The sequence below is a fragment of the Manacus candei genome, unplaced genomic scaffold (genome assembly GCF_025592945.1).
Source record: "Manacus candei isolate 608988 ecotype Guabito, Panama unplaced genomic scaffold, ASM2559294v1 h1tg000109l, whole genome shotgun sequence".
Classification (NCBI taxonomy): Eukaryota; Metazoa; Chordata; class Aves; order Passeriformes; family Pipridae; genus Manacus; species Manacus candei.
In genome coordinates, this window is record NW_026138157.1 from 2,633,800 (window position 1) to 2,646,361 (window position 12,562).

The following is a 12,562-nucleotide window of genomic DNA, read 5'->3' on the forward strand; positions in this document are numbered from 1 at the left end:
AGCAAGAGTGATCAAAGACATCAAACATCTTTTTAACATTTTAAAATAGATAAATAGAACAATTTATAGATGCAGCATTTCAAGCAAGAGACCTTTGACCTCAAATTAATACCTTGAAGACCTGTAAGAATCTATAGAAAGAGTAATCTCTCTTATAAGTATGTAAAAATAGCAAAACTGACTGAATAGCTGAGGCACCAGTGTGAATTTGCTCCTCTTGTCACAATCTCTAAAGTCTTTATCACATATAGCAGAAGAATTAAGCAGGGACAATTGTTGCAGACTTTGCTGTAGTGTAACATTTACAAAGGAATAAATAAACCAGTATAGCCCTTAACTGCTGTTTATTTAAAAAAAAAAAAAGCATTACTAAGTAATTTACAAGTACTGTGTTTGCCAAATACACTATGCACAAGACAAGAAAGCTACAATACAGTTCCAATGGTAAACAAGACTTTTTATTTTACAAAAAATAGCTGCCTTAAAAAGAAATAAAATTAACATTCCTTGCTCTTTATCCTTTTTTTTTACCTTTTATTTTGGGGAATGAAAAAGTCCTTAGCTAGACAGATACATTACATTTCTTCATTATCACCCAGCAAAATTTACAGCAAATATACCCACAAATACTGAGGCCAACCACAGGCAACAAATTTTACATATTGCTATGAAAAGTCGCAAGTTGCTGCTCGGCTTTCAAGGGCCTAGATGGCAGTGTAGTTCTTAGTGTAATTAGTCAACTTGATCTTCTCTGGGAAGATAATATTAACTGAGAGGTTTTCCCCATTGTTAGACTTCAGAAAAAAGTTCTTTTTCTTGCGCAGAAGATGACTGTATTTGGCATTAGCAAGCCACATTTCACATTTTGAAAAAAAAACAATCCCGGTTGTGCCCAAGACAACAAGACACGTAAGCAAGCCTAGAACAACAAAACATATGACCTGGTTTCTGCTCAGAAAAGGATCTGCATTTTGGATTGTTTCTTTCACTGTTATTTTCAGGATTTCTTGCTGTTGATGCACTGATCTATGATGAGCTTTTGAGGGTGGCTTGTAATTCTGCATATGCTTTCTTTCCATCTTCACTCCAGAAAGACTTGTGTTTTTGCTGGGATGTTTGCAGGTAACACCAATGAATTCTGGTTTGCAGATGCATTCGAACCCTCCCTGGGGATGTTCACTGCAAGTGCCTCCATTCTCACAGGGGCCACTGGCACAAAATATGACACGGCTGCTGCAGAGCTTTCCTGTATAGCCATGGGGACAAGAACAGCTGAAACCCACACCAATATCTGTACATGTTCCTCCATTTTCACAAGGGTTGGATTCACAGTCATCTCTGTCGATTTCGCAGAAATTGCCAGCAAAACCAGAAGGGCACAGGCAGGAAGCATGTGGTGCAAAACCGTTGTCATCAACACATGTTCCTCCATTCTGGCAGGGAGAGCTAGAAAAGATAACAAACAAAGAGACAAAATTGACGTCCAGTGGAAGGAGCTATTATGAAACACTTTATATAACAAAAGGAGCTGGTTTTCTTTAAAGAGTAATTCCAAATGCAAATCCACTAAAGTCAATGAAGTTGAATCAAGAATGAGTTTGTTCAACAGCTTTGCCAATACAGATTATAACATCTGCTGACTCTTTGGGCAGGATTAGTACACTAGCATATAAATTCAATCTAAAGAGCTGTGAAGGGATTTTAAATTATTTCAAACATTTATTCAAATTAAGCTTCCCACTGCTTTCATATGCTTGGAGCTATTTAGCTCAGCAACTATTCAGACAAGACAGAACAAAGATATGAGCAGCATGGCTGCTTCTTCTCTACCTGATTATTCATAAGATAATCTATATATTGCATTGACAGAGCAAAACACTAGGCCATAGCAACATGTTTTTGTTGTGCCTCCCTGGTGTTTCATGACACAAAAAAATTTAGAAGCAAGCAGATACTTTCCTACAAACTGCTGTTCAGCCAAAAATTTTGATAATTATAATAAAAAATATAAATGAGATAATTTCAGATTTGGCAAAGACAGCTGTAATGTGAGGGCAGGACCACAGGAAAACAAGTATTTGTGCAAACTCTTTAAGAACTTAACAACTAATAGCTTGGTACTACGTTTTAAGTGACATAAATTAACTGAGAGATCTTTTTTACCTTTACAAAGCAATTGTGCCTTACTGAACACAATGCCAAAGGATAGGCCTACCCACTGACTGGCACAAATGTGTCGATTCCGTGGATCTGTGCAAAGTGGGCTTAGACTTTAACTGTCTCTGCTGGAAGTGAAGGGTCCCTGGGTCCTAGGTTTACAAATAAATCTCAAACCCCACTTTTATGGCAGCTCATCACATATGAACAAAGCTTTTAAAACTTACTTTGTAAAAAATGAAAAAGATTTGGCAGAGCTTAGGACAAGCCTCTTTGACAACACTTTTCTTAAAGGTGTTTTCTTAAAACACTTATGTATCCCTGAAGACACACAGCACAGTACTAGTTGATAGTTGAGAAGTTCAAGCTGTTCTTTAAGTGTTACATTTCCAGGGGAAAGTCCCGGGGACAGTAAACATCACAGCTTCATAGATGCAGACATTTCACATATGCAGTGGTCAGTAGAACAGGCCATTATGGATTTCCACGGTGAGACACAGGAATTTAAGAGATCTGTTGATGTCTGAATGAGATGACTGTGAAGGACATATAAGCTCCTGACTAAAAGTGGTCCCTGACTTCTGGTCAGAATAAGGTTGAGCTATTCACATGGCCACCCATTGCTCTGGGACTAGCTGTGACAGAGATTACTCCAAGCACCTCTGGCTTCACTGGGGACTGAAGTACTTGGTGGCCTCAGGAGAGTCTGAGTATTGTGATAGAGGAATCACCTGTCTGTTTTCTGCTGCTTCCACATAAACTGCTATTTCCTCTTGTATTGTCCTTCACCGTAGATGCTAGTTGGAAAAAAAAAGCTACTAGAAGAACATAATGGAAGTCTGGAAGCAGTATTAAGAAAGCAAAAGGTGCCACTGTCCCCTTGGCATAGCCATTGTTAGTGATAACTGGAGATGATAAGGAATTTTAACAGAGTAACCAGCTACTATGTCTCCTTTAAGTAAAACATGGAAGTTGTAGTTGTACAGTCCTGGAGTAGTTATGGACTTCTTGGAGAGTTTAGCACCCTCTCGTGCCTTTACAGGTCCCATGGAAAACTGGACAAGCTGTTTTGGATATGACAATATGTAGAGGTTTGAACCCTCATGGCTGGGTTGAATTTCAGTATTTTCTAGTGAAATGAGAAGAAATTGCTGGAGAATGTAAGTGTAAACTTTTTTTCTGAACCTTACAGAAATGTGAGCAATTGAAATAAAGAACAGTTAAGAAGAAATATGCAGAATTTTTAAAAATTTTATTTATTTGTTTATTACTAATACTGATTGCATTTGCCTAGTTTAAATATATTTAAATAAATGAAGCCTTAGTATTTATTCCTTGATTAAATTCAGTTTCTTTGCATTTTTGGCATTTAACACTGCAAGGCATGGTACATGAAGGGTTAGTTGTGGAAACATGTACATACCACTTCTTTGCTTTCCAGATACTGTGTTTTCTTTTTAGAAAGTACCATTTGCTGCTTTGCTTCAAAGCAAAACTTCAAAATATCACACAGAGGTCACTAATGCAGATACATGTAAACAGACTAGAACAAACACTTCGATTTGTGAATTGTCTTGGTTCCATCTGTGAATATTAACTAAGGAGCCAGCAGCAATGCTTAGTAATATCAACATTGTTAACATTACCAGTGAGGTAGAGAGGAACTGAAAGGAAGTGAGATGTGAATGAAAGTACACCATCTGATGAGGTCTTTTTCCAGGATGTGGGATGCACTCTCTGGGGGATTGTGAATTGTTAGCAGACACAGAATGCTTATGCTGAGAACAGTTGTCTTTTTGAACTAAAAGCAGATTTTCAGACACTGCTGCTCATTTTCCTGAAAAAAGACAGCTTCTTAGAGAAAAAGAATCACTGTTTCAATTATATTGTTTCCTTAAGAAAAACTGTTCATGATTTCCAGACTAGCTCATGAGCATACAGTTCAAACACAGAGTACCAACACAAAAATGTAGTTTCAGTAATTTAAAACCATAAGGATTTTAAGGAATTACATGGAACTAATCTGTGTTATTTTGTTGATGCTGTACTTTTGGAATTCACTTGTTCTTTGGGATAGTTAGGATACATGTTCACATTGAATTACTGAAATATTTGCTCTACAGATGAAGAGAAAGCTATTCACATCCCCTATATTAGGCAAGTAGCTTGGATATGATTCATTGCACTTTCAAGGAACTTAAATTTCCTCATCGTCAATGAAAAAAAATAGGCAAGTGAGAGCAGCTATTTTACAAGCTGAAAGTAAACCCAGACAGCACTATGTGAGTGCTTTTAATTTACCAATTAAAAGTAATAGTAAAAAAATTCCACTGACATGAAGTTGTGGAAGAATAGCAATTCTTGCCAGAGAGAGTGAGAGGTGTTAATGTTCCTTAAACAAGAGTGTACAAGCCTTCAGGAAGATTCAGTCATAAGGTAGATCTGAATATTCATTACTATCTATTGCTGAGCAAAAAGAGAATCAGAGGGTACCAATAGAGAGCAAGAAGGCAATCTCCTAAAAGAAAACTGTGATTTTATGGTGATAGTTTTAACAAGCTTGTATCCAACAGAAAGGCATTCTGTATGCTTATGGGACTAGATCTCTGACAAGCTAGAAGATTTCACCAGTTCACATTTTCTTTAACATTGAAAGGTCTTCCTTTTTTTAAGCATTTCTAGGAGTGCATTGAAGTTCTTTAGTCCACTGAGTCTTGCCCTTTCACTGAGCACCTCAAATCTGGCTCTGTCTTCTTTGCTTCTGCCCATCAGGTATTCCTATACATGAGTATGTTCCTCAGAGCCTGCTCTTCTCAAGGCTAAATAATCCAGATCTCACTATCTCCTTAGAGGAGAGATGTTCCCATCCCTTAATCATATTCATGGCTCTTCACTGGACTCACTCCAGTATGGCCATGTCCTTTCCATACTGGGTAGCCCAGAACTGTACCCAGCACTCCAGATGTGTCTCACCAGGACTGAGCAGAAGGGAAAGATCACCTCCCTCAACCTACTGGCAATGCTTTTCCTAATGTCCCACTTCTCTTAAAGAATGCAGAACAATGGTCCCCACATCCTGTTCTGATGGAAGTGAGATTATCTCCTTCAGTAAACTACAGACATATATATATATGTTAGTTAAGAAAAATGACAGACTGATGGACTAGATGTTTTCGTGTAGACAGCTTGTGTCTTTGGCTACTGTTCTCATCAGTGTGTATTCCTTGTACATACAGTTATCCCTCATTAGAGCTGGGAGCACAGGATGGGAGGTTACTTCAATTTTTTTTACAAAAATCATGTGAAGGTATAAATTCACCACAATAAGATGTGCAAATTAACACTTTTAGTACTCAGATTGTGCACTAAACTCGTAAATCTTTAAAATATTAACAGATCAGATTTGTAAAGTTTAATAATAATATCATCACTATGAAAGCATTATTTATTTTAGCACAGAGATACTTCTACTACTTAGCAAAAAAATTCTGAATACTAGTCAGTTGAAGTGTGGATTTTAAATTCACATCAGAAATCAATATTTACCCATTAATAATGCATGGTCCTTTCTTGAGATGGCAGTTTTTTCCTGTAAATCCCTGGGCACACAGACAAATATATCCTCCATCACCAGTCTCTATGCACGTTGAGTTATTGGTGCAGGGCTTTGCAGAACATGGGTGAATATCTGTTTAAAAAAACCCAAAAGGGCTCAGTCAGCCTAACGAGAAAGAGTCAGTAAATGGTATGCAATACATCAAATAAAATATAGCTTTAATAGTCCTTCATCATGCATTTTATAAATGCTGATCTATTCCTTCCTCTGTTAAAATGGAGTTCAAGTTGTTGAACTATTGCAAGCAACTTCAGCTCTTCTCCTTTTAGCTCCCCCTTGCAAAATATGTTTGAATTGCTCCATTCTATAAATAAGTAACATTAGAAAAGAAATATTAGTATGGGAGAAAGAATTTCTACGTAGTCTAGCCATCCTTTCACAATGTTGGCTTCTCCATGAGCAGAATTCTGACAAAGCAATCAGGAACTCGGAATTCTCCCCGCTCCCTGCCCATATCATTGTGTGCTTATGAGCAAACATTTCATAAAAACAGAGATCAGCAAGTTAAAAACAATCTGCTAAAATTTCATCTTTTGGCTGGGCTACATTCAACCCTTACATAACTGTACCAGAAGAGAGAGCTGTATGATGTCTGGATCCAAAGTCACACATCTCATTTTCTTTACAATTTCCCTGCTGAGCCACTTCCACTCAAACAATTACTGAATTTTTAAAATAATTAAAACTAAATAAACAAAAAAGTGCATATTTTAGCCAGCTAATGGAGGAGCTGTAGAGAAGTGCTGACTGTAAGTTTTCTAATGCTTTGCACACACATGTGCACATATACACTTTCTAAGAAAATGAAAAGAGATTTAAGAGCATCTAAATTTTGCTTTCCACAGCATAAAATAAAATAAAATTTAGAAGGTATCATGAGGTACTGCAAAATTTTAACCATAGCAAAACAACAGCCTTAGCTTTCAAATACAATCTTCACCGGAAAAAAGGTTCTATTTTCTAATGTATTAGCCTGTTCTCATTGCAAAACAACAACTTAGCATGCACTTTGAGTGTAAGTTCCCATTTTCACAAGGACCAAAGTAACCTTGAATGCTTTTTGGAGCAATGTTGTCTGCCAGCTGTTTTCTCAGGCTCTAAAGGCAGCTAATAAAGCATGTACTTTGATGCAGGAGCATGGAAACTGTCTGAAATATATATATATAGGTATGTGTATATATATATATATATATATATATACAAATACATTGCTGTCAGTATTTTATGTCAGGGATTTAATTTTAAAACACAACTTAAAACATTGCTGTACCAGGTCTTTTTCGAACACAATATATAATCAGTCTCAATTAGCCCACTGTCTCTATTTTTCCTCTCAAAAGGTCAACAACTAAGTGACTTGCTTGCTTCAAGTGATAATTGAGTCTAAGATGAGAACCCAAAAAAATAAATGTTACATTTACACGTGTATTATGAATGGCAAAATTCATATTCCCAATAAATTAATTAATATTTGCCTAAAATTAATTGTCCTGTTGCAGTACGTGAAGCAATCACTAAGTGTTTTTATGAGGAAGACACACTCAATAGTGGTGTGTCACAGCAGAATTTTTAACTCCTGTCTCATGTATGCCTAGCATGGGCATTAGAGGCTTTACGTGCACTCTCTGATGGCAGTTTACCAACACGTGCCCTTGGCAAAGCAGTCAAGTGACAAGCAGCACAGTATACTCCCAGCTCACACCATATGTTGGCTTTTTAGCCAAACTGAGGTGAGCATTCAAGCAGGAGGTCATGGACCTGCTAACACGACTGTGTAGACACAGCCAGGGGTGACAGGATGACAGATCTGATTTAGCAAGGTGGATCATATATTCTGACTGGGCTGTCATTTTTTTCTTGGAAATAAATTGACTAAATTGTTTTTCCCTTTGCTATGGGCAGTGTTTGATGTGGCTCCTGTACTGTGCAGTGTGTATCAGCTGCAGAGGGAAACTGTGCTGTGCAGCCTGGTTCCAGGTGTTCGTATACCTGACTTCGAGGCTGTGTTTCCACAAGATGAGAAGATGCCATGGCATTCAGCTGGACAGGCTGGTGCACTCCACTGCAGAGATTAACCAGCAGTGTTAACACTGACATCAATTCACAGATGTCTTTCTTCAAGTGTCACGTCCATGTGACCGCAATAATAGTCATAAATTATTCTGATTCATACCTACAGGTTTACAGTGGATCAAGCCCAAAGTATAACCTGCGTGCCTCTAAAGTACTGGGAAGGTCATTTTTGACTTGCACTGAGAACCAGGCTGCCCACACTAAAAAAACCAGCTACCCAATTACAGGCATTAGCAAATCACTTGGTGATCTAAAACTACTCCAGAAAGGAGCTTCCATGATACAAGACAAGGAGATCATACAGTAACTTTTCTAGAAAACAGAAAAAAAAAAAGATATCACCACTAGTCCCAATCATCTTTTTCACTCCTATGCTTAGCAAACAAATAAGATGCTGCAACTATGTCTGTATTTTACAAATATTTCAAGTGTTTGCAGTAGTGGTCAATGAACTTCAGACCCTCCCAGTTTTTCTGTCTGGGTTTTTTCTTCTATTTTTCTAACCAAATCAACTTTCATTCAGTGGTACCTGTAAATGAGTTGTAGCTGCCTGTAATGACTTTACACTACCAGGGAACTGACACCAACTTTTTGGCAGAGGATGATGAGATCAGGGGCTGAGCAATCAACTCATTTGAGGTCTCAGTGCTTTATTGGGTCAAGATAACAATTTGTAGCAACTTTCCAGTAGCAAGAGGATGAGATCTCTTGATCCCTTGTGGCTAACCAATGCATTTAGAGTAGGTAAAACCACCGAGATGAAAGACTGTCAACATAACGTGTCACCGCAGATAAAAAGATGGTTATGTCTTTTCGGCTGAATATTCTTGGCAGTTCTTCATGGGGATCTAGATTCAAATCAGCAAAGAAGACTCTGAGATGCCTCTGAGTGTTGAGAGAAATAATAGTTTCTGCACTTAAGAAGGGATATATTTTCTGGTATTATAGGACTATGTTAATCATTATGTATTAAATTAATATTTTTCCCTAAAGAGATGGGTAATAATTTTCAATGCATTCTTTTGCATCCTAAGTATTAGTTGCAAGAGGAAAACATTGCAAAGCTCAGAATTGCAAAGATATATCAATACTAAGAAATTCAACCAGGTACTTAAAGCTTTTAAAAGTAGCTGTGAGGATGGTACCTTTAAAAACGTGGTCCTTTGTATTTACCAATAAGCAATAGAACTGAGCCTCCTAAGGTGGCAGATGCAGGTTGTTCCATCTAGCTTTGGAAATCTATGATTGTAGGTCACAGAGGGACCCATTAATCCTCACCAACTGTAATGAGTTTAGGTGGCTATCTCAGGTACAAACACAGCTGTGAGATGTATCCAGAGCATCTGAGAGTTTACTGCTACCACAGCCCTGTAAACACACTAGGACTAGCTTTAAACTAAGAAGCCTCTCCATTCTCACGTGTGTAGCCAGTAAGTACAAGCTGCAAAACCTGATGAGAACGTAAATGAGTACCTGAGAACCTTGCACCAAAGTCCATGTCACTGCAAGGATGTGAACTACCTAAAATCATCTGAGCCTTTTAGTCATCTTGAAAATCTTATCCAGTTCAAAACATCATCATTAATTACTGCTTTGGCTACGCATTGGAGAACTCAGGAATACTCTATAAATTATAAGCCATATACCAACAAAAGCCTGAAAGGCATGGAAAGAGAATGAGCCCCTGGATGCCTGTCCTCTTCCAGCTGCAGCTATGTGGGCAGAACAGGTGCATGCTCCTGGATGTTCATGTGATTTCTGTCTCCTCAGATCTCTTTGATTGAACATTGGCCTGTGTTAGCCAAAATAAACCAGCTCAACAAAGGCCAATTCTTCAACTTGCTTATGCTAAGCTGGCTCATTCTGAGTGGCAAGGGGTGAGAGAGCCCACACACAGCTCTTCCCTCTCAGACCTGAGAGGGAAGTGGCAGCCTGTTCAAGTAGACTTTTTTCCTCAGTTGTAGTAATGTTACTCCACTGCACCATCACTGGGTTAAGTAAAGGAAAAAATAAGCACAATGGTTTTGTTTTCAAGAAGTATTAAGAAAGTAGCATATATATACAATCTGCTACATAAATATTTCAAATTATATTTAATATTTCAAATTATACTTAATGTATACAAGACAACTGTATTTCTACAAAAAGGCCTTATATTAACAAGGGAGCAGTTATTTGTTAGCCCTGCCCATGATAATCAATGTTTAAAATAGCATGTGTTTACACTTAGCTCACACATATGCCAGCTACAAAAGATACTACATGCTTCTGCCTAAATTATTATAAAAGTTCGAGGTTTACATGCTGCTGCCAGGAATCCCCTTATCTGGAGCTAACATTCAGTATTTTAAAATTAGTCCTCCAGGACTTTGCGTGTCTTCAGCACCAGATGGGGCTGCTTCCCTCATTTGCTCAAGAACAGCAAAGGATGTGCAAACCTATGTCACAGAGGCTGCCAACCCAGCCCTCCTCACAGATGCACTGCCAGGGCTTGGCACAGCCGCCGTGCAAACACCCAGGGAAAGGAACACATTGATTACAAAGAGCACCCTGCCAGCCAGGTTGACATCTGAAAGAGATAAAAGACAAGATAGAGACATAGTTTATTTTTAATAAACAACATTACAAGGATGTTCCTCTTTTTGAGGCACAATAAATAAACTTTTGTATACCAAATTGGACTATTTGAACAAAAGGATACCATCAATGTTTCTGGGATATTAGAAGGAGTTTATGTGAAGAAAACCATTTCATTCAGTGAGAAAGAAAAAAGCTAATCAATGTAAATACTTTGTACTGGAAAAAGTAAATTAAAAAGGTATCTAGACATCTATGCTCTATTATTGCAGTTACTGTATCGTAACTGTATCGTAGAGTGCTGTTCCATTACAGTTCCATGTTTTCAAAGAGCAAATCATTTCAGCTTCTATCTGTTTTACCAGGACTATGAATTATTGAAGCTGTCCACTCCTGTGTTAATAGCACTCTCTGACAGATCTTTTTACCTGCATTCATTGGGAGATTCACAAAATCCATTCTCTGGGTGACAGCCAGTTCTACAGTTCACGCCTGGAAGAAGAGATTTTTTATAAACATCAAGCCAGAAAAATCAGCACTCAAAAAAAAAAAAATGACATCATGTCCTTTACACACTACTGATGTTTTAAAAGAACCCAGACTGCATAATGTACAGGTTTTTTACTACAAACAAATGTTTTTGCAACATAAAATTTTAAATTAACTTAATCTAGAACATGTTATAGAATGTTCCTATAGGGCAAGTGAAATGCCACATAGAATTAACAGCGAAAGAACACTAAGTCACTTTAGCACATGCAAAGTGTATGTAATATCCCTATACACCACGTTAAGAGAAATGTCAGAGCAGATCCATGGATGTCGTTTCACAACATGCAGCTCCAAACGTATTGTTTCAGAACCGCTTGAAACGCAAAAGTACCTTTAGTCAGAAAAGAAATTACAACTCACAAGAAAAGTGTTAAATTCTTTTCAACCCTCCATCGTGTAAAAATAATCACTTTCATTAACTCATGCATAAATAATATAAGTTAAGGAGAAGATATCTCAGTCACAGTTTTTGTTTGTGTTTGTTTAAGTATTTGCATCAAGTAATACTCCTCTGAAATATCACCGTTAGCCACTGACACACTACGCCAATGGCAGGAGAAACGCACTCCATTTGCTACGACGGAGAAGCTTCCCAAAGACACCGGCATCTCTGGCCAGAGCGAGGACCGAACAAGCCTTTGCCCTCGAGGGACTGCGGGAGGATTCTCGCCACCGCCGCTGTCCGCCCGGCCCCGGCAAAGTCCCGAAACTTTCCCAACTCGCCTCCCCTCCCCGCGACATTTCCCGGGCAGAGGATCCCGGTGCCCCGTCCGCGCTCCCCGCGCCGGCCTTACCTTGCGCTGCGGGCAGGACGAGGGGCAGAAGGCAGCAGCAGCCGAGGAGCCCCGCGGCTCGCAGCCCCATGGCCGGGACGGGGCCGCTCCGCTCCGGCCGCCCCGCGGGGAGCTGGGCGGACGGCGGGGCCGGGAAGGCGGCAGCACCCCCCGCCCGCAGCGCCGCCGAGCTCCGGCGCCGCGGGGCGGGGGGAAGGAGGGACGGAGGGCGGGGAGGGCTGCCCGCTTCCACCCGCGGGCGGGGGAGCTGCCCACGGGGCCAGGCAGTCCCCGGTCCGCCCAGCCCCTCCGAGCCCGCGCTCCTGCGCTGGGGCGGCCGGAGGAGACGCGCACCTTGCGCTCCTGAGGAGTCCTATAAGGGCGCGGGAGAAGGGAGGTCTGCTGGCGGGGAGGAGTGTTAAGCACGCCTCTAGTCTCCTTAAAACTTAACTCCGGCTGTCCGCACAGAGCTAATTTGGGGCTTGTCTTCAGAAGACTGAACGCTTAGTCATTCGCATCAGAGCTCCAACTCTTTCAGAAAAGACCCAGCAAAAAAGCTTGGAAGGTGAGATATTGTGTGTTTCTGAGGCTTGAGAGTTAAAAAAAGATCCCACCAAAGCACCTCAAATTCTACCTTCAGCAGTCGCAGAACAGATCAAGAAGAAACATTAGTTCCACCACAAGGCAATTTAAATTCTCCATTTTATTCTGTACATTTCGCTTTTATATCTCTTTATTCTTCCTTTGCGCTGTCCCTTAAGGAAATAGACTGGGTATTTCTTTTCTTTCTATTCTTTCTTGTTCATTGTTTTCT

The 12,562-nt window shown here is 39.6% G+C and overlaps 1 protein-coding gene across 1 annotated transcript; it reads right to left on the bottom strand.

Moving 5' to 3' along the window:
- Positions 1-329: 329 nt before the first annotated feature.
- DLK1 (delta like non-canonical Notch ligand 1) lies at positions 330-12,338 on the bottom strand. Its single transcript, XM_051769596.1, has 5 exons — positions 11,770-12,338; positions 10,852-10,915; positions 10,285-10,415; positions 5,704-5,845; positions 330-1,446 (listed from the first exon to the last, which is right to left on the bottom strand). The coding sequence occupies exons 1-5, from the start codon at positions 11,837-11,839 to the stop codon at positions 705-707; spliced, it is 1,149 nt and encodes a 382-aa protein (XP_051625556.1). The 5' UTR covers positions 11,840-12,338; the 3' UTR covers positions 330-704.
- Positions 12,339-12,562: the final 224 nt, after the last annotated feature.